General features: G+C 45.1%; 2 protein-coding genes across 2 annotated transcripts; both read right to left on the bottom strand.

Moving 5' to 3' along the window:
- Positions 1-152: 152 nt before the first annotated feature.
- On the bottom strand, positions 153-4,470 carry smkr1 (small lysine rich protein 1; the record flags this gene model as incomplete). Its single annotated transcript, XM_083794597.1, has 2 exons — positions 153-493; positions 4,456-4,470. 2 exons carry the CDS (start codon positions 4,468-4,470, stop codon positions 194-196), a joined length of 315 nt encoding a protein of 104 aa, XP_083650723.1. The 3' UTR covers positions 153-193.
- On the bottom strand, positions 2,898-23,202 carry dhx57 (DEAH (Asp-Glu-Ala-Asp/His) box polypeptide 57). Its single transcript, XM_083758228.1, has 24 exons — positions 22,991-23,202; positions 22,599-22,790; positions 21,500-22,040; positions 20,812-21,095; positions 19,891-20,003; positions 18,956-19,158; positions 18,325-18,446; positions 17,119-17,314; positions 16,343-16,467; positions 15,732-15,865; positions 15,570-15,624; positions 15,227-15,444; positions 13,367-13,483; positions 11,719-11,815; positions 10,668-10,841; positions 9,475-9,675; positions 8,653-8,929; positions 7,901-7,996; positions 7,728-7,811; positions 6,935-7,072; positions 6,726-6,800; positions 6,144-6,278; positions 5,288-5,488; positions 2,898-4,775 (listed from the first exon to the last, which is right to left on the bottom strand). Exons 1-24 carry the CDS (start codon positions 23,098-23,100, stop codon positions 4,632-4,634), a joined length of 4,032 nt encoding a protein of 1,343 aa, XP_083614354.1. The 5' UTR covers positions 23,101-23,202; the 3' UTR covers positions 2,898-4,631.
- Between the last annotated feature and the right edge of the window lie 102 nt (positions 23,203-23,304).

The raw sequence follows: 23,304 nt of genomic DNA, 5'->3' as shown, positions 1-23,304 counted from the left end.
ATTAATCAAGTATATCATTTTATATGGGGTCAAGGTTTTGATGTGGCTTGAATACTTTATAACAGTTTGCAAATAGTGGTACGATTTTACATTGATCACAAAGGATAACACAAAAAACCCTAGGGGTTGGTCCAGTAATAGATATTTTTCAGACAGGAAGAAAGTAGTGGAGACCTTTTTGCTAAGTTCTCAATTACTTTTTCTTCTGTTTCTTGCCATTCCTTTTCTTTGCATTTGGCCACCCAAAGCCTCTGAACTCCAGACAGTCCACTGCATTGTGGGAAATGTAGTAGACGTTCTCCATGGCAGCTTTGCTGAGAATGTCTACATCTACCGTCTTAGTTGATTTGGCACTTGAGGACGACCTTTTGTTGGATGACCTTTTGTTCTGTCTCACAGGTTTCTTGGCAGGTCGAGCACTGTGGGACCTCGATTTCCTGGACTTTAGGGGCTTTGAACACAAATTAAAAGAGTAAAACAAAAAAGGTATATGCTACTACTACCCAATGTTTAATTTGAACACCCTCTAACCACTTTCATCCAATTTACAATTTAGGCATTTAGCAGACGCTCTTAATCCAGAGCGACTTACATTTAAGCAAGAACAAAAGCATGGGAATACATCACATAAAAGCATTTATCAATATCATGAAACATGCATAAGCTAAGAAAGTAACAGTGGAATATCTATATAATGAAACTATACATACACTATACATATAAACTATACATATTTACTACTATGCTATACATATGTACTATGGCGTGCTATAACTATATACAATACAATTATAGTGCTGTCTACATAACATGCTATAAGTCTGTGTCAAATGCTATCTAAGGGGTTAGGGTAAGTGCTATGGGCCATGATGGAGTCTGAAAAGGTGGGTTTTCAGGCTACGGCGGAAGATTGGGAGTGATGCTGCAGTTCTGACTGCAATGGGAAGTGCATTCCACAGTTTTGGAGCCAGAAGGGCCTGTGTCCTCATTTTGGGAATGTCCAATTGTTCAGAAATAGATCTATAAGCTTGCAGTGTAACCGACAAAATGATCTTGCAGGTATTTTCATGCAATACTCACGATAATCACTGAATTGTTGCATTGAATATAATTGTATGTGGTACATAAATTTCATAGAAGCACAAACCTCTGCTTAAATATATGAAATACTCACCATGATGTCTTGTTCTTCTACACCGCTAAAGAGAATAAATTAATATAAAGGCAGTGTCTCCAGGATAACTGTTCTCAAAGAGTGGTTCGGGGACCCACAGGGGTCCTTCGTTCCCAAGCAAAAGTAGTCAATGAAAAAGCAGCCAATCAGTTTAACCACTCATATTTCAGCAATACATAAGCCAAAATTGTAGATCTATTTTTGGAAAAACTGTATGAAATGAAAACATTTAATCTTTTAACATGCAGGACCAGGTCAGTACAGAACATATCAAGTAGGGGTCCTTGACATGAAAAGGTTTGAGAAACGTGATCTAAATAGATGGTCAAGCAGGCCAGTCCATCTGCCCAATCCACTCCCATGGCAGGCCTCCCAGACACTGACCTCTATAGGCTACCTTGAGTCATACAGTATATTACATATTAGGCCTACTTATACCTTTATGAAACAATTTGCTAATTTTGCACACAATATTAATATTACTCATTAAATAGCAAGCCCATCTTACCAGCCCTGGACTTGGCACGCCACACTTTAGCTGGCAGCAGACTTGGTTGGTCTTGGGAGATACCGATATGCCATTTGTTGACGTGCTGTTGTCATAGAGACCCCCTCGTGGTGTGAATGAACAGGTTTGTTAGAGCTTAGTCTGTTAGCGACCGCTCCAAGCCCTGTGAATTCCATCTACAGCCCTTTGTTGTGTCAGACGAGCTACTGCTATCTATGCAGTACTTTATCTCAAGTGCAAATTTGACTGAGGAACTTTCACTTGTAGTCGAGTAATATATGTCCAGGGGTATCTATACTTTCACTCAAGTACTTTGTCCCCCGCTGTAAAACAGACTGAAATTCTGAATAGGAGTGCAAGGATAAGTAGTCTGGCAGACAACAGGCTTCTTTTATTTAACGTGGGAAATTTGGTAGTGTTTTTTACTTTCACATTTTCATTATGCTTTGTGTAGCATGTGACATGTCAAACCAGGGGTTTTTCATGATTCTGAATCCATTCCAAGCATTAGTTTGCACAAAAAAACATTCCTTGGGCTAAAAATGGCCAAGGGTGCTCACTTGCATATAAAACCCTATAAAACAAATTGCTCAATACCTACAGCCGGTCAGCAAGTGGATTCATGAATGTATGTATATAGACTATCTTAGGCCAATAAAAATAAAAACTATACCAAATGTCCCACTCCACTCCACACCCCCGGCTGCCAGACTAAAGCACCTGATGGTAACATAAGCCGTTGTGTGACTGAATGAATGGCTTAGAGAGCCTCTGAGTCGACCACAACACAAGCCTGTCTATTCTATAGCCATCCTTTGTGGTCCGACAAGCTACAGTAATATGACTACCGGTAATCAAATACAACCCAGACGGAATAGTAGTGCGAGGAAAAGTACCTACCTGATGTTAACACAAGCCAACATGTCAGCAGTAATGGAAAGTACATTTACTTGGAACTGTGAGGTGTTTTACTGGACTATACTAACTTTTTACTCCACTACATTTGAATACTTGAGTTGGTAACTCTTCACAGATTTATATTATTAAATCAATATAATTATAAAATATGAAATAGGGCTTTAATGGTAAATGTATTAAACATACATTAACGATTTTAAGCCCTATTTTATACTTTGTCTATTAGGAAATAAGCAATCAACAAGTTCACAACTTGAGCATATAGATTTTAAGTGGGGAAAAAAGTGAGTGAGTACGCCTCTGCATGCCACATTATTGAAAATCGTTTCCCCTTTTTTATTCTTTCACTGCATCAGAGATTTGTATACAGGCTTTCCAATTATTTGGCAACTCTGACCAAATTGTGAGTAATTTGATTAGCCCTTTAGGCTTTGATTTAGATTTTTCTTTTTTTTACATCAACGCAATAAGAAGTTCATACATTCAAGAAATGTAAAGCTAACAAGAAACATGCTGGAGCTCTCTAAGCCCTCGGTCAGACATGCAAAATACATGCAAATCCACATTAATATGTGCAGTCATTTTCCATCTAGGAAATCCAATATGGACTCAAATACGTTTCTCAGTTGTGAGCAGGGACACACGATCCATATTAAAAATGAGTTCCCTGAACTGAAGAAAATTGCCGCAAATGTATACAAATGACTATTTCTATTATACTCACACCTCTAAATCAAACAATTGTGTCGTACATCATGTGGCAGCATGGAAGTAGTAAACTTTCACTACTGCTTGTCCAGTAGCATTTCATGGGTAGGATTAAGACCGTAAAACATACATGTGTTAATTGGCCATTAACCATACCATCCAATGTCTTGGAGGCAACTAAAATAAATAAAGTAATGTGGAAAAATCTTGAATATTTTCGACACATTTTGAACACACATTTTGTACGGGGGTCGGTAGAAGAGAACATTTTTAAATCAGGGTCCAATGGCAAATATATAATACATTTCGGGGTCCTTTTGAGAACCACCAAGTACCTCAACGTCTGTGACCACTGGACTCCGAAATATTGGGTCTGTAACAAATGTGTAGCAAATGTCACCAAATTGGAGGGTTGCCATTTGGTTGCATTTGTACACTGTCAGGAGTTACAGAGGGGGTCCATTAAGGTGAAATGTAAAAAAGTGGCAACTACTGGTGTGAAAAGCGGTGCGTCCGTCCGTGCTGTGTGGCTACTGCGTGGTGATGAGTTGGGGACCCCTGAGGGCAGGTGCACAGGTCTACTGCGTTAGCCTCGCATAGCAATACTAATATCACTGCGTGGATATTAGTCTGGTCTCAGTGGGGACACAGGGGGCCTGGTGACTGGAGTTTAGTGCATCTCAGTGGGGACACAGGGGTCCTGGTGGACAGGGGAGATCGCGGAAATGCCACAACGCAAAAGTAAAAAAAATAAATAAAAAAAAACACACGTCAAATCAATTCCATTGTAACTAAGATATTCAATAGAAATTCATAATGTTTTAATTACATATTTAGCCAGTACGAGCACAAATGTCCCGTTTACTGCTATGACAGCATCCGTCTTTGTTGTGGAAAAAGGAAACTAATCTCTTGCAATGTCCCGCCCCATATTTGCTACCTGGGTTCCGCAAAGTCCTCCCACAACACCAGACTCAATCTGCCTGGGGCAATTTGCATTGCAAAGACAGTTTTATGGCCTTTTCAGACGGGGAGCGTGTGACGCAGACATTGTCGCCTGGATCAACGACAGGTCTGCTCATGAGGAGGCGCTGTCGTGGGCGTGTGCACGAAACAAGCACACAATTTCACGGGACCGTGTCAATACGTTGTCGCCGGTCATCTTCTCCGCACGTCCAAAATAAAACACACGCCTCTCATTGAAAATGAATTACTACTAGCCACGTCAGACGCTCCCGTCTGAAAAGACCTTAAGGCTGGCTACGCGAGGCTATTATCCCCCCCCCCCCCCCCCCCACCGGCGGGGACAGGTGCGCAGGTGGTCTACTGCGTGGTGATGAGTTTGACGATCATGTGGATGATGCGGGACCCCCGGGGACAGGTGCACAGGTCCATGCTGGGGCTTCGGATCTTGTCCTCGAGCAGCTCGTCCAGCTCCCAGCGCAGCTCCTTCACCAGCTCCGCCACCTAGTGAGACACACGTTAGGGCTTTAAGCAACGACTATTCAACTAGTCGACTAGTAAAACCACTAGTCGACCTTGCTGGTACTAGTTGACTAGTTGATAAGAAAAAGAAAAAATCTTTCCTTTTTTTCCTCCCGTTTTTGTAGGCCTCATGATTAGATAGATTATAGTTTTAGTCAGCAATGTACAGTTTTTAAATGTACAAATATTATAATGAAAGAAAAAACATAATAGGTAGGCCTAGTTAAACAACTAGTTGACTAGTAAACTAGGCAACTAGGCAACTAGTACAAATCACTAGAAGTGAAAGCCCTAACACACGTGACACAACGGAACAATGCCCATCTAGTTCAGGGTGGTTGCCATTCCAAAGCTTTTTCTCAGCTCAAAAACTCAAAAGGACTCAAATAAATATATTTTTTTAAATAAAAGGAGTAGTAAGTAAGCCACCCAAAAAAGTAAGCCAACCGAGAAAAAAAAGAAAGGATTTTCATCTAATTTCCCCCTCGGCCTACCTGGTGCGAGGAGGCGGCGAATCGGATCCAGCCGTCGTCCAGGGAGATGATGAAGTCTCCGTTGTGCAGCGTGACGTTGACCTGTCCTCCTCCGAACAGCACCAGAGGATAGACGGACACCATGCTGCAGTCTCTGATGAACACGCGTGAAGTCTTCACCTTCTCGTGGTACACCAGGTAGGGGCTGTCGTAGTGACGCACCTGGAGGGAGGACGGCAGAACACACAAATGTCTAGGTCTAGTCGGAGTTCAAATCCTCCACCACGGTGCATCTGCCTTTGTTGAGTCACTGTCTCTTACCTATTTGAATTATACCAATTAAGGCCATTTTGTTCAAATAGAGTCAGACTGGAAAACCAGTTACCAATGGGTCTCAACGTTTTGTGTAACTCTATATAATATATAACTATATGGAAGAAGAAGAAGAAGAAGAAGAAGGGGCCCTTGAATAAAGCCTATTTAGTGGAAGGAAGCCGGACTGTGAGGGTGATATTTGTCACTGCATGTGCACATACTCCTAAGCCGTTGGAGTGCGTGCTCTGTCAGCCAGGAAGCCTGTCAGCAAGGAATGTTGAACGGGAGGAGTAGGCCTAACGTCCTCCCAGTGGGGGCAGGTGAGCCAGTAGCAGAGCTGCCAACCTGCACACATTTTGTGTACCAACCACGCAATTCTAGGCGTATAGACACCTAGAATTGCGTGGTTGGTACACAAAATGTGTGCAGGTTGGTAGCTCTGCAGTAGGATACAACCGTAGTGCCAAGCAAAGGGGGAGGAATTAAAGAAAGAAAAGAAAAGACAATTGCAGGCAGCCCTATAGTTTGGAATGAAACATGACGAGGGTTCCGGCTCTCTCACCGTGTAGTTGATGGAGGAGGGATGTATGTTGACACAGCCGTCGTTCTTGGTCATGAAGCGGAGCTCGGCTGCGTTGGGCTGCATCTTCACGGCCCCTTTACTGGTCTGTTTGTACTTCCCCTGTGGAGAGCGCACCTGACCAAGGGAAACAGGTAGGTACGCACGCGCGCGCACGCACACACGCACGCGTGCGCACGCGCACACGCACACACACACACACACACACACACACACACACAATGAGATTATTGGAGAGACCTAGAACACCAATTACCTTGTTTTGACTGATATTTTGTCCAAAAGTGCAACATTTTCTAACCTATTAATTTACTTTCGGGTACAAGCGCACAACCATACATATTATATATAAAAAAACAAACTGTATGCATTTAATTCTGTGTTCGCACATGTCCATTTGACACTTTGAGACCCACTGGTGTAGAGCCTTCATTAGTATAATCGGTAACACCTGTGAAGGAAGTAGGGAAGCGGCCCACGTTCTTTCCAAAATGGCATGTATGCATAGAGCCCTGACAGTTGAAGCTCTACCTGGAGTGAATGAATGAGTGAGTGCGTGCTCACCTGGACTACGTTGGGGTAGAGAGCAGCACAGAGCATGGCAGACATCAGACGGATGTTGTCCGAGTTCAGGTTGGCCTGGTGGCAAGGAGGAAAGATGCTCATCTATGTTGCACTTATCTTTGGCATCCATACAAAAAATATATGTACTGTAATTGATAGCCGTGTGTGTGTGTGTGTGTGTGTGTGTGTGTGTGTGCGCGCGCGTGTACCTCAGGTCCAGTAGCATCCAGTACACCGTCGCTACCATTGGAACACATTCTCTCTATGACTCTGGCCCGCAGTCCCTCCTTCACAAAGCCAATGTCCGACAGCAGCTCCGTAAACTGTCTCTTCAAGCTGGCCATCTCCTGCATGGACATCACATAACAATGACATATACGCTCACCAATACATCCTACTTAAGACCCGATTCTGGACTACATCAGTGGTGCTCAAACATTTTCATGTAAAGGACACACAAAATGATATGTATTTGGCTGCGGACCCCCATCTATTTTTTTTATATATATGTTTTGAAAGATCTTGAAAATACATGATTTGGAGATTATTTTGACATTTATTAACACAGCGTTCTCTTCTTGGGGTCCCTGGCATTAAATAATATTATATTCAGATTGGGTTCCGTAGCCAAATCATCTACATTCGGGGCTCCTTGACATGAAAAAGTTTGACTACCACTGGTTTGTACAATATGCCAAGTGCATACAGTACATACATTGATCAATTATTTTTTGTATCCCATTGTTTTTGCTCGTTCTTCTCCCTTTTCTCCTTTTTCTTCACTTAATTATATTATTATATAATGCTACATTGTCTGAAGGTAGCCGAACAAACAACTCTTATGTATCTGTACACAAGATGTAACAATAAAACACAACCCAGGGACTACAATGTAAATTAGCTGTTGGCTAACTCTGGCACATTTACATGCATGTGAAAACTGACATGTTGATTAATGAGCAAATAACCATGAACCTTCAATAAAGACACGTAAAGTCTCACCTGCATGCCGCGGCAAGACAGGAAGTTCTCCCTGCAGTACCGGAAGCCGGCTTGGTTGCCATTCTTTACCGCGTTGCACCATCCCTGAAACAGAGAAGACAGAGAATCAGCCTTTCGACACAAAGTGGAGTATATGTGTTTTTTGTGCTCCAACACAGAAACTCTGTTAGAACCTTATAAGCCTGCAGAAGAGCCAAATGGTCACTATTGGCCAGAGCATAGCTCAACTTCTTCTCATTGGCCTCCTCTCTCTTGTCCCACGGCGACACCTGCAGGAAGAGAAGAGAATAGAAGAAAGAACATAAGAAAAGGAGCGGAGAACGTTATACTCTGGCTAACAAACTGAACTGGGGTGACCTCTCAATGTGAGAAGTAATATCCACCAGGCAAACACTGGCACTTTTTTTTGTTGGCAATTAATCTCACAGAATGTGGCAGGAAGGCATCCATCAAATTGACATTCACATCTACAGTAGAGTGGAAATAAAATAGGCTTGCAAGTTGCAACACAAGAAGAGCCTAATGAATCTTGGAAACCTGATGTGGAGATCTATATCGGACTTGACTCTCAGTTGGCACCGATTCTAAAGACAACCACAACACACCCGATTACCCATGGCTCATGAGCTTGTAGATCTGCTATTGTCATTTTTTAAGTGAACATTTTTAATTTCAATCTTTGCTTCTGGGGAGTACCTGGAACTAAATATTTTGAGAAGAGGATCGGTGGCCAAATACATTTTTGGGGCTCCTTGTTTTTTGAAAACCACCGACATAGAAACAATTTTTCTGAAAACTGTATTTTTGTGTCCGTCTGTGTGCAGGCCAGGGCGTTTGTTGCTCAAAAGTTGCATCTGTGCTCACTGCTCAGCAACCTCCCCCTGGGTAAATAAAAAGGACAAAAAAACCTAAAGTTTTTTCTTACAAAAGGTGATTTAAAGGCCAGGCTGGCGGCGATGGTGAGGCACGGGTCCAGGCAGCGGAAGATGGCTCCGAAAAGCATGAGCTTCCCGATGCGCACGTCCACCGGCAGGCAGGCCAGGTGGTAGCCCAGCGGCGTCAGCTTTTCGTCCGAGGTCAGAGCCCCGAGGTCCTGCAGGCGCTGCTTGGCCGCCTCGAGGCTGCCCATGGCCGGCGGCTCGATGAGCCGCGAGAAGACGGACTCCAGGGTGCACTCGGCGAACAAGTCCAGGATCTTTATTCTAACAGACAGAAGTGGTGAGATAGAGAGAGATGAGGTCAGAAAAGATCATAGCAGTGTTGTGAGATTGTAGAAAAAGAAAAAAAGGACAGGGTACAACACAACAGTTTTTCTTCTTTCTAATTATTTGTTTAGCCAACTCGGCTGTTGGCTTTGTCCGGGGCTTAACCCATTCAGGCCTGACGTCGAAATTTTAAAATGATTCTTCTAAATCATGACAAGATTTGAGGCACATTTTAACGATTTTTTTAAAATAGCAGACCTACAAGTTCATAGCTTGTAGATCTGCTATTTTTCAATAGCTAAATTATAACATAATGTATGCAACACCAAAAGGGGTTCCCGCCCAGAATGGGTTGCCTTTCAATAAATACTTTTGGAAACGTCTATGGGAAAAAAAATTAATGGGGAATTATTTCCGTCGTTCTGAAAGGGAGATCGCGACGCTCTATAGAGAACACACTGGCTGCGGTGGAATCCCAATGACTGAAATCAGTCAGTTGGGGCGTCTGAGAACTTGAACCCATGCGTGGGTATGGGTAGTACCTCAGACAGAGCTGCTCCAGAGGAACCCTCTGGATTTCGGGGAGCTGCTGCTCGGCCAGCTGGTGCTGGAGGCAGTGGCTGGTGAACAGGTGGAAGCAGACCCCCGAGGCCACGCGGCCCGCTCGCCCCTTCCTCTGCATCGCGTTGGCCCGCGACACCCACGAGTCCTCCAGGCTCTCCATGCTCTTGGACGCGTCATACCTGAGAGCCGACAAAACGGCGGAGGAAAAAAAAAGAACAAACAAACAAACAAACAAAAGAAGGAAACGCTTTCGTTGTGAATGCAGAACGAGGGAGTGGACCATATTATTTATCACATTCATTTACATTTCATTTACAGTTAATATTTTGAATGCTTCAGTTGATGTTAATACTGTGCCATTTACTATTTTACTAACTTGATGCTGAATTTGAACAATCTTTTATGGAATTTGTAGTTATTCCTACTGTAGGTCAGTGGTTCTTAAGACATTTTTGTATTTTATTTCACGGACCCTTATAACTCTGAGTGTACAAATGGGAACCAAATGTACCTGTAATGGTCCATTTGGTTCCATTTGTACACTCAAGAGTTACAGACCTGTAAGGGTCCATTTGGAAACACCCTCACCGAACGCACTTCGAGAACACCTGCCCAAGGGTTTTTTTTCTTGTGTGCCCACACAACACTTTCAAAATAGTAACCCAGGGTGCCCACTTTTTACATTATTCACAGACGTCTACTGGGCACTACATAGCGGGATTTCCCAGGACGTCTTGGGCTCACAACCTGTTAATGACAAATTCCTCAGTACCTATTTAGACGTGAGGACGCATCTGTGTCGCCTTAGCTTTTAACCATTAGAGTAAACTTTACCAGCAGATCTACCAGCAGATCTACAAGCTCATAGAGCGGCACCGAGTGCTGCGCTACGAGCTTGTAGATCTGCAATTTTTGAAAAATCGTGAAAACGTGTGCATACGTTGATGAATATATATTCTTAATTTATTTCACAGGCTAGCGAACGTCATATCTTTGCTTCTGGAGGGGGTCCCGGGAACAACATATTTTCAGAAGGGGGTCGACAGCCAATTACATATAATTTATGGGGACTGTCATGAAATAGTTTGAGAACCACTGACACAGAAAACTGTCAGAATTTAGAAGACAATTGTAGAATCGGGTCTCTGGTCTATAACCGCATAATAATGACCTCTTCTCCTTCATCTTGCCGGTGTCGATGACGTACACCACGTCGTCGATGGTGACGGAGGTTTCGGCGATGTTGGTGGAGATGATGATCTTGGTGACTCCTTCTGGCGGCCGATTGAAAACCGCCTGCTGCTCCTCGTTGGACAGTGACGAGTGGAGAGGGTACACCACGCACCTGCCCATGGGAGACGAGAAATAATTAACCATTTATGTACAGTATATACTGGATATTTGACATTGAAACACACATCATTCTAAAATGATTACGCTTTGGAAACAAATTGCACAGGGCAGATGTGACATACGTCTTTTACTACTAGTGTAGGAGAGTGGCTCACAGCCTCAGCCTGATGGCCTCAAAAGTCTAATATCTCCCCTGAGCCATAGGCCTTTGGTTTAGTGGTTAAGTTGGCTTTCCACACGGGAGGCCCCGGTTTGATTCCTGGGTGTTGCACTTAAATATACAAAGACATGACTGACTATTAGCAGTTGCAATCATCAAAATAAAATAGCACAGCTAAAACAGGCCATATTTAATAGTTTGAGCTTGTATATGGATGGCAGTGACAGATGGGGTAGTGTGGCCACTTGAGAACTGGAAGGTTCCCAGTTCGATCCTGGGATTCTCCAGAGTTAGTGTCTAAGTGTCCTTGAGCAGCTCCCGATGGTTGGTGCCTTGCATGGTTTCCTCTGCCATCAGTGTATGTATGAGTGTGTGTGTGTGTGTGTGTGTGTGTGTGTGTGTGTGTGTGTGTGTGTGTGTGTGTGTGTGTGTGTGTGTGTGAGAATGGGTGAATGTAATGCACAATCTATAATGTAGAGCGCCTTAGAAATGCCATTTCAATTTATTTTATGTTTGAAAATGTATGAACATTTGTTTGATGAATGGAAGCGATTCTGAAGATTATGCAAAATAATTGTGATTATCTCATAATTGCGAACAACAATTTCTCTGGACTGAGGAGTCGGACCAGGAAAATGGTCCCGATTTCTCAAATAATACTACAGTTGTGGGCATGCACGGACGCACACAGTGGCAACAGCACACAAACCTGTTTCCTTTCCTGTTGTTGAACAGTCTGTTGGATTGGAGCTGCTCGTATAGCGTCTTAATCTCTGCCAGACCTGGCATGAATACCAACACAGCACCTACACAATACACAGGGATCTGGAGGTTAACAGTGTTGGTTTTGACAGCAAATTTTGATTTTAGTTTAGTCATAGTCTTTTTAATAAAACTTTATTTAGTTTTAAGCAGGGGGGCAGTCAGACCAGGGGGGCAGTCAGCCAGATATTTCGTGAAGCCTCATTTGAAATCGGTAGTTCATATAATGGCCTGTTGTGGCGCTGGACTGGACCCAAAAAGCCCCATAGCTCCATAGAGGCCCATGTATTTTGGCCCAACTTCACCTAGACTGTATTACCTTAATAAACATGGTCATGAATACTTTCTTCTTCCAGTCACTAGTTTAAAGTCTCATTTCTAATGTCATAATATTCTTTTTGGAAAATTATGGTCCCATTAATTAAAAAAATGACCATAAAGAAAAAAAACCATCGCGTATGTTCTGAGGGGCGTGGCTACCGTTACAGTCTATGATCGGGATTCCCCTCCCACTCGAGTCAAAATAAAAACCAACGGAGAAGAAGGGGGGAAGTCCCGCCTCGTTGTCTGGGCAGCCAATGGCCAGCTGGTCCAAAACGGAGGCAGCTAATGGCCAGCTGGTACCAAACGGATCTAGAAAGATGGCGACTTACATCAGGAATTACCATATTATTACAGGCTTCATTTTACGTTCATGTTAGACCCGGCGAACGCTTTGTCCATATTTTTTACAGTCTATGAGTCAGACAGATATTTTGTGAAGCCACTAAGGAACTTCCTGAAAGTTCATATAATGGCCTGTTGTGGCGCTGTCATTGGGCCCAAAAAAACCCATAGCTCCATAGAGGTCCATGTATTTGGGTCCAACTACACCTAGACTGTATTACCTTAATAAACATGGTCATGAATACTTTCTGCTTCCAGTCACTAGTTTAAAGTCTCATTTCTCATGTCATAATATTCTTTTTGGAAAATTATGGTCCCATTTATTAAAGAAATGACCATAAAGTCGCTTATGTTCTGAGGGGCGTGGCTACCGTTAGAGTCTATGATCGGGAGCCACCCCCCGTTCGAGTCAAAATAAAAACCAACGAAGAAGAAGGGGGGAAGTCCCGCCTCGTTGTATGGGCTAGCCAATGGCCAGCTGGGCCCAAACGGATCTAGAAAGATGGCGATTTACAACTCAAGGACTGACTGGCTTCATCTTACGTCCATATCAGACCCGGAGAGCGCGTGTGCTTGTAGATCTGCTATTTTCAGTCCCTCCCTAACATTTTAGGCTAGTTTTTAATTTGTTGACCGAATTGTTTATTACATGGCTTTTGGTCAATCGCTGAATTCAGTGTTATTTCTTGATAACAGACCGCTGCCTAATCAAACCCTCTGAACTCATGGAATACTTTTTTTGTTGCGTTTTGGGTCAATTTATTAATTTATGTTGGGTAGCCCATCTAATAAGCGGGATAATATCTGGCTAGGAGGTCATTGTCGGGATATCATTCACCTTCAGGGTGATTAACCACCTAACAATGACAATGACAATGACCACCTAGCCAGATATTAACCCTTACATATACAGTAGGTGTTTCTCCAACCTGGCGGGTAGCTGTGGTCTCCGTCTACGATCCACTCCAGCAGGCTCTCCACCAGGTCCATGTTGATCTTGTCCAGATCCATCATGGACATGGTCTTCAGAACAGACTTCTTGGTGTCTGCAGAAAAAACATTTCTTATATTAAGACCGTTTCCCCACCTGGGGTCGGGGAGGCACCAAAGATCACTGAGGCTGTGTGCAGTGATGTAAATAGGTTTTCAATGTAATGAGTCCCGGGATGCAGGGATGGTCTTTTAGATGAGTCCCAGGGACATTTTAGGAGTCCCACTTCAACAACGTTAGGAGTCATATTTTGCCATTTTTACAAATTGCAGCAATTAACTCCCATTTCATTTTATATGGTTAACTTATGTGGTTATATTAATGTAGAAAACAGAAGAAGAAATGATTATTATAACTAAAGCTAGAAAATTAAATTGGAATCATTGTTTTATTGCGTCCCTCAACTATAAACTGCGCTTTGGGATGCAAAATGCACCCTATTTTAATCTATCTCTCTGTGTGTGTGTGTGTGTGTGTGTGTGTGTGTGTGTGTGTGTGTGTGTGTGTGTGTGTGTGTATTTTAACTATTCAAAAATGTTTTTCAAAATAAAAGTAGTTTAGGGATAATCCAGAAAATGTAGGGATTTAGCTTCTCTTCCGATTGAAAATCAGATGTGAAAACACCAAAAAAAGCACCAGTCCTGGAGCTCCAGGCGCGCTAATTTGCGCCGCGGTCTACGCCGCTCTCAGACCCTTCCGACGAGGCTCTTTCTTGGGGTAGAAAAGTGCGGATGACCGCGGCTCAAATTAGCGCGCCTGGAAGTCCCTCGGAGCCCAGGAGGTCAGGGGCCTTTTCCCCTGTCCCATGCGTGAAATTTCGCCACTTGGGCCATCCCGTATGTGATACGCCAATTTCTTGTCACATAGTTGACACTGTACACCACTTGTTCTTTGTTCTCCTTGCATATTCTAAAATGCAACCACACTTTAGATTTATTTTGTGGCGGCATGACTGCAGGCTGCTGTGTTGACTTCCTTCCTTGTTGTTACCAAGGACTGTCTAAAGAGGACGAGACGCGAAGACCGTACGGGCGACGCCATGTTGCTCCATGGTGATCCATGGAAGGAAAGAAACATGCGCAGTTGAGACCAAGGAAGCTGAACGCGGAAGAGTTGGCTGCATATAGCCCATTGCGCATGTTTCTTTCCTTCCATGGAGCACCATGGCGTCGCCCGTACGGTCTTCGCGTCTCGTCCTCTTTAGACAGTCCTTGGTTGTTACCACCACGAGTGAGGGGGAGAGGGGAGGAGGCGTTGCTGCGAGGCGCGAGCATGGCTCGCGGACCAAATGGGGCCGTCTCGCGGACCAAAAGCGTCCGCTTTAAAAAAAAAATGACTATTCGATTCAAATTTAAAAATCGATTCCCGTGCGTATCGATTGAACATCGATTAATCGATTTTTTTGGGTCAGCCCTAACACCAAGGAGATTAAGGTCAATTGGTCGTTCAACAGCGGCTCAGCGGCCAGATGGGAACTGCAAGGTTCGTTCGATCCCGGGCTCCCCCAGAGTTAGTGTCGAAGTGTTTTTCTTGAGCAAGACTCTGACGACTCTAGTAATTGCTCCCGGTGTGCAGGTTGGTTCCTCGCATGGTTTCCTCCACCATCGATGTATGAATGCGTGTGTGAATGGGCGAATGTGATGTACTGTACAATCGTATGTAAAGCACTTTGGATAAAAGCACTATATAAATGCACCATGCATACCATCATGATGTCCGAGGTAGACAGACACACATAGTCAGAACGAGATTCAGTGAATTTAGAGATAGATTAACACTAGTTAATTTCCTAGTTCACCTTTAAATCTCATAGTGAGCTCCTGCAGGCCGAGCTGCTGGTCGGGGATGCTGTCTTTGACGAAGTCAGTCCTGCAGAGGGACATGAAGTTCCACATATCTTCTCCCAGGTCGTCCACCACGCCCTTGGGCGCCGCTTTGCCACCCCGTGGTCCACTGTTGGAGCCGCCCTGTTGCTTTCCTGAGCGCATGTAAGGGCTGCCGTCCTCAATCACATAGCTGGAGGAACAGCCAAATGTACTGCTTGATTACCGGTATATATTATCATCATCATCATCATCGTCGTCATGCACTTGCAGTGCTAGAGCACTGGAGCCTGGTTACTTAGGAATAGACATACTAACCGGGTTTTTTCTATGGCATCTTCAAGGAAAAACTGATCAACTGGGAAAGTACGACCTGGGAGAGAATTAAGAATAGAGGGGAATAAAATAAACGCAGTGTTACTATAACATCATTGCTGATGGTCGGAATTCTTGTATATCAACGTGTGTGCGTGCGTTCACCTGGTATGTGGATGGTGTTACAGTTATAGAAGTAGTCGGAGAACAGGTCGGCGTTCAGAGTGGCACTCATCAGGATGATCTTCAGGTCTGTTCTCTGTACCATCAGGTCTTTGAGAACCATCAGCAGGAAGTCACTGAGGTGGGGGAGAGAAGAAAATCACACACGTGTGAAGTGAGTGGTGCAACTCTCCCTCAGGCCGGCACCATGGGTGCGTTCCTGTGGGTCTGGAACCCTTCCCCCCCGGCCCGATTCCGACGAGATGCCCTGCGTCCGAAACGGTTGAGAAATGACAGAGTAAAGGTTGCACACTGGACACGTTTTTCGGAAAACCGATGGAGAAACGCCACAAGAAATCCGGAAAACGCGCTCTGTGTGCAGGGACCTTTACCGTGTGTGGGGGTCCCTCTACTCTACTGTACTGTACTGTCACTCCTGAAATCACCATATATACAGTTAACACAATATATGCCCAAGACGTCCAATTTCTTTGCACCCAGCCAGCCACCCACCCACACACCCAGCTCCGTAAGGGAGCGGTTGCCCCAATCAAAAACACATACATTCTGTATCGTCATGTTAACCACTGTCACATGAACAAACATCTCCTCACCTCTCCTCGGTGCGTTCGTGCACCTCATCCACGATGACGTGCGTGACGCCTTTGAGGTCGAACTCTCCCTCCAGTCTCCTCAGCAACACTCCCGTGGTGCAGTACAGCAGCCTGGTGGCCGATGACTGGAGAGAGCAACACGTAATCCAACCCATCAATTTAATCTATTATATCTTTTGCTGTTTCTGCATGACATTGTTGTACAAGTAAGGCAGTGGCTCAGGGGTAGAGTAGCCGGCAGCGCGGCCAGATGGTGAACCGCCAGGTTCCTAGTTCGATCCCGGGCTCCCCCAGAGTTAGTGTCGAAGTGTGTGAGCAAGACTCTGAACCATAGACATATAAAAGGTAGACATGTTCCGACTCTGGGGCGTGTGCTCTCGAGAGGGGGTAACATTTTCCCGAGATTCCTGCAACAGTGGAAGCTTGGCAGCTCTTGGTTGCATGCTGAAAATAGCCAATCACACGGCGCGTTGTGAGCTTGTAGATCGGCAATTTTCAGCAAAGAGCAAAGTGTCAAATCAGTCATTTCGTCGACATCAAGGCCCGCCAAAATACATTTCAGTCAACTAAATCAACTGTAGATTTAGTCGACTAAAATCTTGTGATATTTAGTCGACTAAAACTAGACGTAACAATAAAACATTGCAGGTGACTTCACTACAATGTGACTAAAACTAAATGAAAACTATTCAGAAGGCTAGGACTAAAACTAACTTTCTGTCAAAATCAACACTGACTGCAGGGTGTATCGTTGGATGTGCGTGCGGGCATCATACCCTGACTGTCTCCAGCCGTATCTGGTATCCCACGGAGCTGCCGAGGCGCTCGGCGCGCTCCTGGGCCACCCTCTGGGCCACGGAGATGGCGGAGATGCGGCGGGGCTGCGTGCAGATGATGTTGGCGACGTGCTCGGCGGGACCGTCCAGCGTCTCGTCCAGAATGAACTGAGGAACCTGCGTGGTTTTACCACACCTATGGGATTTAATACACAAAGTGAAAACCGAGTTAATAAAGAATTGCGGGGTTTTTTTGTATGTTCTTTATGGGACCACCAGGGGTTCCGCTAGGGGTCCTTTACAGCAGTGGTACTCTCTCAACCTTTTCAGGCCGTGACCCCCCCAAAATAATCATATTTGAACTGACTAGGAGTTGAGGAGTTCAATTTAGTTTGATTCGGTTACACAGATAAATACTGTGAGCCGATCTACCAGCTTATATGTTAATACATTTAGCCTCTTTCTTCTATTATTTGACAATTTGGCCAATATTTGACCAATTGTTGGTTACTTTTGAAACAGTAATGGTTTCATTGTACGCTCTTAAGAGTTAAAGCTCTAAGTTAAAGGTATAAAATTATGGAATTCACAAAACCAGGAGTTGAAGAGTTGTACAACAGTGTTTCAGTTTAAGAAAGTGTTTAAAAAGGAAAAAATGATAAAATATGAATTAGAAGGTTAGATATGTGTTATTTTGTTCCCTCAGCGTTGTTTTGTTTGTTCTCTTGTGGAGCTCGATATGTTTTGTCTTTGTTTTTATTTATTTTATTTGATGTAATCATGGTGATATAATATAATATAATCAATTAATGTTTGTTTTTTTAACCCATTCTGACCTGAGATCAGATTAAAAAAATGTCTGTTTGAAAATGACAGTTTTCTGAAAAAGTCGTTCTTCGATTTTTCAAAAATAGCAGACCTACAAGCTTGGCGCGCTATGAGCTTGTAGATCTGCTATTTTTCAATAGCTAAAGCACAACATACAGTAATGCTAACACCAAAAGGGGTTCCCGCCCAAAATGGGTTAATGATAGGGGCAGGTATAAATAAGATTTATCTTCTTCATAACTGAAATGAAATAAATAAATATGAAATGAAATGAAATTAAAGCTGAGTTAAAGCTGGGTACCACAAGGAGCACTGCTTGAAAACCACTGCACTAGAATATGTGCTGCGACAGTACAGAGTGGATTGTGACTCACTCACCCGGTCATGCCGCTGACCACCAGCACCTGACAATTGTCCAGGAGGTCCAGGATGTTGTCCCTCTCCTTCCAGGCCGGCAGCTTCTCCCTCTGACGTAGCATGGATAGGAAGCTCCTGGAAGACTGCCAGGGGAAGAGAACGATACAACATGGAAGCTTCTCCCTCTGACGTGTGCTCCGAAAACACCTATGTGCGTTGTGCAAGGACGTGCTGTGATTGGCCAGTAGCCACTGCGAGAGGCAGTCGGGGGCAAACGCTCTCACCAGAACATATTTATGGTGCATTCACATGGGATCAGGCAAGCGGTAGACAGCAAACCGGAAGTCATTTTCGTGGGCAGGAGCAGGACGGTAAATGGAACAGGACGGCACGGCAGCCAGAACCCGACGAGGGTAACGGCAGACGGCATCAATGTTAAAATATTTAAACTTTTTACCGCCCAGCAGGTTCGGACGTTTGCCGTCTACCGCTTGCCTGATTCCATGTGAATGCAGCATTACTATTCTCTGCCTATCGGGTCGCGACTCGAACGGCCCAGAGTCGGCTAAGCGAACCTCGCGACGAAGAAGAGTGTATCGTTCAGTTTGTAACAAATACGTGTCGTTGTTATAATCGACAGCCATCTTTTTACCTGTTTCCTCCTGAACTCTCGGCACAGCTTGCCGTTCTCCTGCAGCAGGTTTTCGGTCCTCGGGTCGTGCCTCCTCACCATGGTCTTCCTCAGGTTGACGTAGCTCTCCGTCTCCACGGGGACGACGGCCTCTTCGTCGTCCTCATCGTTGTCCTCCTCCCTCTCGTCCAGATTCTCCTCGGGCTCCACCGCCGTCTCTTTGGCTTGCAGATGCAAAGAGGACAGGTCAACGGTGGCACGTGAGCAACAAACAGGCTGCAACAGGTTTTTAGATGCATGTATCCAACATTACATTCCGTGGCCTAGTCATAAACCGTGGCGTATGCCTGTGCTCTGAAGTCATTCAGTTTACCTCTGCGTTTTCAACCAAGCTTCTGCCGTTTCCATTTCCATGCTGCGCTTGCAGTTTCCGTTTCTCAAATCCAGTCACTGCGTCCGTCTAAAACGTTATTTGTCTTCAGAAGCGTTAATGTTGTAACCTCGACACAGCAGCACAAGTTGGCAGCACTGCTTGACTAAAGTTAGCTGCTAAGCTAAATGGCAAGACTACAAATTCCAAAGCCATTGCAAATCTTCACGCTTCCCTGATCATTTACACCAGCACAAACACAACCCTAAAATATTCAGATTGAATACCTATGGTCGATAGTGTCAAGGTTCTTTATTATTTGTCTCCCGAGGAAGAAATTTGTCTTAGACAAAGGGCCCGCATGCAAGCGTAGCCCTTATGCCCATGTCGCCGCAGAGCAGCGCCACATAGGCCAGGCCCATGATAGGCCCAGCGTGTCACAGGCCCACGATAATATTGATACATTTTTGTTCTTGCTATATCACGGATAATAACACTGTTGCATACCGGTGTACAAATGTAACCAAATGGGCATGTACGGGTCCATTTGGTTACATTTGTAAATTAGCCCAGAGGGTGGTCTCACCATCGACGCGTGTGCGGCTGCTGGCGCTGCAGTTTGTCGGATTGGCCCTCGGGTTGCTGGTGTGATTCCCACTGCTGCTCCTGCTCTCCTGAGGCGACGCGTTGCTCCTCACACTAGGGATGACAAGAACTCATCTAAATCTAAATTCTATTGAAAATTCTACTGCTCTAGATTTCAAATATTTGTTCATTATAAATGAACCAATATATATATATATTTTTTTAAATGAATTATTTATATAAATGTTGATTTGGAGACTGCCACAAATATTCGGAAATTATAATTTTCTTTGGCATTTTTCTCTCTTTCTTTTATTTGGCAAAAGGCAGTTAAAAAATAAAAATAAAAATAAAGAAAGAAACAAGTTGACGTGCAAGAAAAGGAAGAGGCTTATTTCGAATCCTTTCCTTCATGGAAAAAATCCTTACATAATGTGGATACAATGTTCAATAAGAAAAAAAGGGTCACCAACATTACAATCGAGGATACCATTTTAGTAACCTCGCGTCACCAGACCTTTCACCTCGGAGGAAAGTCTGGTCTGTGTTCCTAAATTGCCTGTGTGATCCTGTCTAGGCGTGGTTTAGAGCAGAACGGATGATAAAAAAGAAAATAATGAAAACCTTGGCATCACTTTGTTGCAGACAGTCTATAGAGTTATGGTCCCCCTCGCTTTTTTGTCTCGCCAGTCGCTACAACTACAAGATGGATATACCAAACAAACTATTCCAAGAAGTACTTGAAGAAACTTGTCGAATTCTTATGCCACATCAAGGCTTTTTATTGGATAGGGGTTCGGGCCTGATGACTACAAACTAGACTACAACACCACGTAAATTATCATTCGATCACGACCGGATCATGATTTACAAACCCAAAATGGTATGCCTATAACAGGCTATAATTCTAGTGTCCCCCTACCTCGCACTCCTGCAATTGGCCGTGGCGAGAGGAGGGGGCGGAGCCGTCGAGACCGGGGGCGGAGCTGTCGAGACCACGGGCGGCATGCTGCTGTACTTGTGATGGCCGGCGCACAGCAGCTCCGTCACGGCGTCCTCGTCCTCGCAGAGAGTGCTGAGCGTGTACACCACGGGCTCGGCGCTTCTGGCCGCCGCCAGCGCCTCTTCAAACAGCCGCTCTGTGAGGCACAGTCTGCCCGCGGCTCCCACGCGGTCGTCGTTTGTACTGAAGGCCACGACCGGGGCCTATGGAACCACAAAGTTATTATAGTTAAGCATTTTTTTTTTTTTTTTTACTTCAAAACTTTAATCTTTAACCCGTTAAGACCTGAGACCAGATTCTACAAAATGTCTCCGGTGGTGCTCAAACGTTTTCATGTCAAGGACCCCCAGAATTGTATGTATTCGGCCGCCAACCCCCATCTGAAAACATGTTGTTCCAGGGACCCGCCAGAAGCAAAGATTATAGTTAAAAACGTTCGCTGTGAAAGAATATATATAGATTCGGGCCACATTCATTTTTCAAAATGGGTTAAGGCATAATTTTGTTTAGTGGGGTGGGGGGTTTATAATAATATGGGATATTTGTCAGGGACGAAATTAAGTAATGTCAGTTGTTACGTTTTAGTTAACTATAATAATAACCTTGCCTGGAACGGGTATCGGTTCCCCTTGGGGAATCGGATCTCCAGCTCGTACACGGGCGGGTCGTCGCTAATGAAGCCGGGCCGGCTGGGTCCCGTCAGGTCCGGAGACCCGGCGCCGGACCTGCCTTTGGCGGAGAGGTCGTGGCTGAACTTGCACTTGTCGCCAAACCGGCAGCCCTGGCCTTTCAGGTAGAAGTTGCAGATTTTGGAACTTCTGCTGCTGCCAGAACTACTGCTGGCGGGTCCATTCCGACTACAGTTTTTGGCGGACCCCAGAAAGGGGATGTCCAGGGTCACCGTCCACACAGCGTTGGCGATGCGCTCGTTGAAGCGCTCGCCGTAAATGGCGGCGAGGGCCAGGGCCTCCTCCTGCCTCTGGTTCAGACACTCGTCCATGGGCGTGGACTGAAGGCCATCGGGGGAGACGGCTTTGTGGCCGTAGCGCTCTGCAAACACCTGCTGGAGGAGCTGTTCCAACGTAGCGCCGAATTCCCCTCCGCCAGACTCCAGGGCCTGCCTGCTGCGCTCTCGGTCAAACCCATACCTACAAAACCGAGACAAGTTTGAAGACACGGGTAGATGAGCACAGGAGAATGACAGAAGAAATTATGCACAAGGCGCAGTAGCTTTTAATGGTAAATGGTAAATGGTGCACTTATATAGCGCCTTTATCCAAGGCGCTTTACAGAGATTGTGCATTACATTCACCCATTCACACACACATTCATACACCGATGGCAGCGGAAACCATGCAAGGCACCAACTAGCACATCGGGAGCAATTAGGGGTTCAGTGTCTTGCTCAAGGACACTTCGACAGTAACTCTGGGGGAGCCCGGGTTCGAACTGGCAACCTTACGGTTACCATCCAGGCACTCTACCCCTGAGCCACCGCCGCCCCCTTTTAGAGAGTGAACAGCGCAGGGAACTGAATTTCTCGCAGTTCTTCATTGCTCAGTAATTACAAATTTAACATTTCAACCTAGCCAAACATGTATAAATACTGTATACACACTACATGCTAGGCACGTTTACGTTTTCACACGACACTAAATATCTTGGTGTTCCAGTGGTTAGGCAGTTCATTTCCTGCACACGTTCACCTGCACAGTTTTCCTATGGCGAATAAAGAGATGACAGGCTCAGGGGTGCTCCTCTCCTCCTCCAAGTCAGACTCGTACACAGGGCTGTCTGCTTTGTCCGCAGGCTCGTCATGGGTCGTCCAATACTGGCCTTCCTCGCGATGGTCCAACTCATCATAATCCTCTTCTTCCAAGTAATCCGAATCAGACTCGCTGGAAAAGAGGAATTACACTGAAAGACTTTTTCCAGAGAGACTTCTTTGGAGAAAAAAAAGAGCACAAACGGCTCAAAACAACATTTCCCAATTTACTAACAAATTCTAAGCAGTACTTCGTCAATTTAGCACCATCTAATCTTTTAGACAGTCTGGCTTCCAGGCTATACAACTGCCCCGTTGAATCAATGCACTCACTCGTTGGGCTTGTCAAACTCGTGCGCCTGCAGCTCCCGCAGCAGCTCCTTGACCAGCTCCTGGTTCTCGTTGGTCATGAAGATCTTCTGCATGGGCATGGAGTTCATCATCTCCGGCTTGAGGCGAGGCTCGCTGCTGTCCGGGGCCCGGGGCCGCGGCCTCTCCGTCGCCAAGGACCTGGGGAGCCCCCTGCCGCCCCTGCCACCTCCTCTCTTGTCTCTGTCCGAGCCCCCCCGTCCCCCTCTTCCTCCCCCTCTTCCTCCACCTCCACCTCGACCTCCTCCTCGACCTCCGCCCCCGCCTCCGCCCCCACC

This window comes from Protomyctophum parallelum (assembly GCF_964188405.1).
Source record: "Protomyctophum parallelum genome assembly, chromosome: 22".
NCBI classification, from domain to species: Eukaryota; Metazoa; Chordata; class Actinopteri; order Myctophiformes; family Myctophidae; genus Protomyctophum; species Protomyctophum parallelum.
This window is presented reverse-complemented; position numbering and strand designations above follow the sequence as displayed.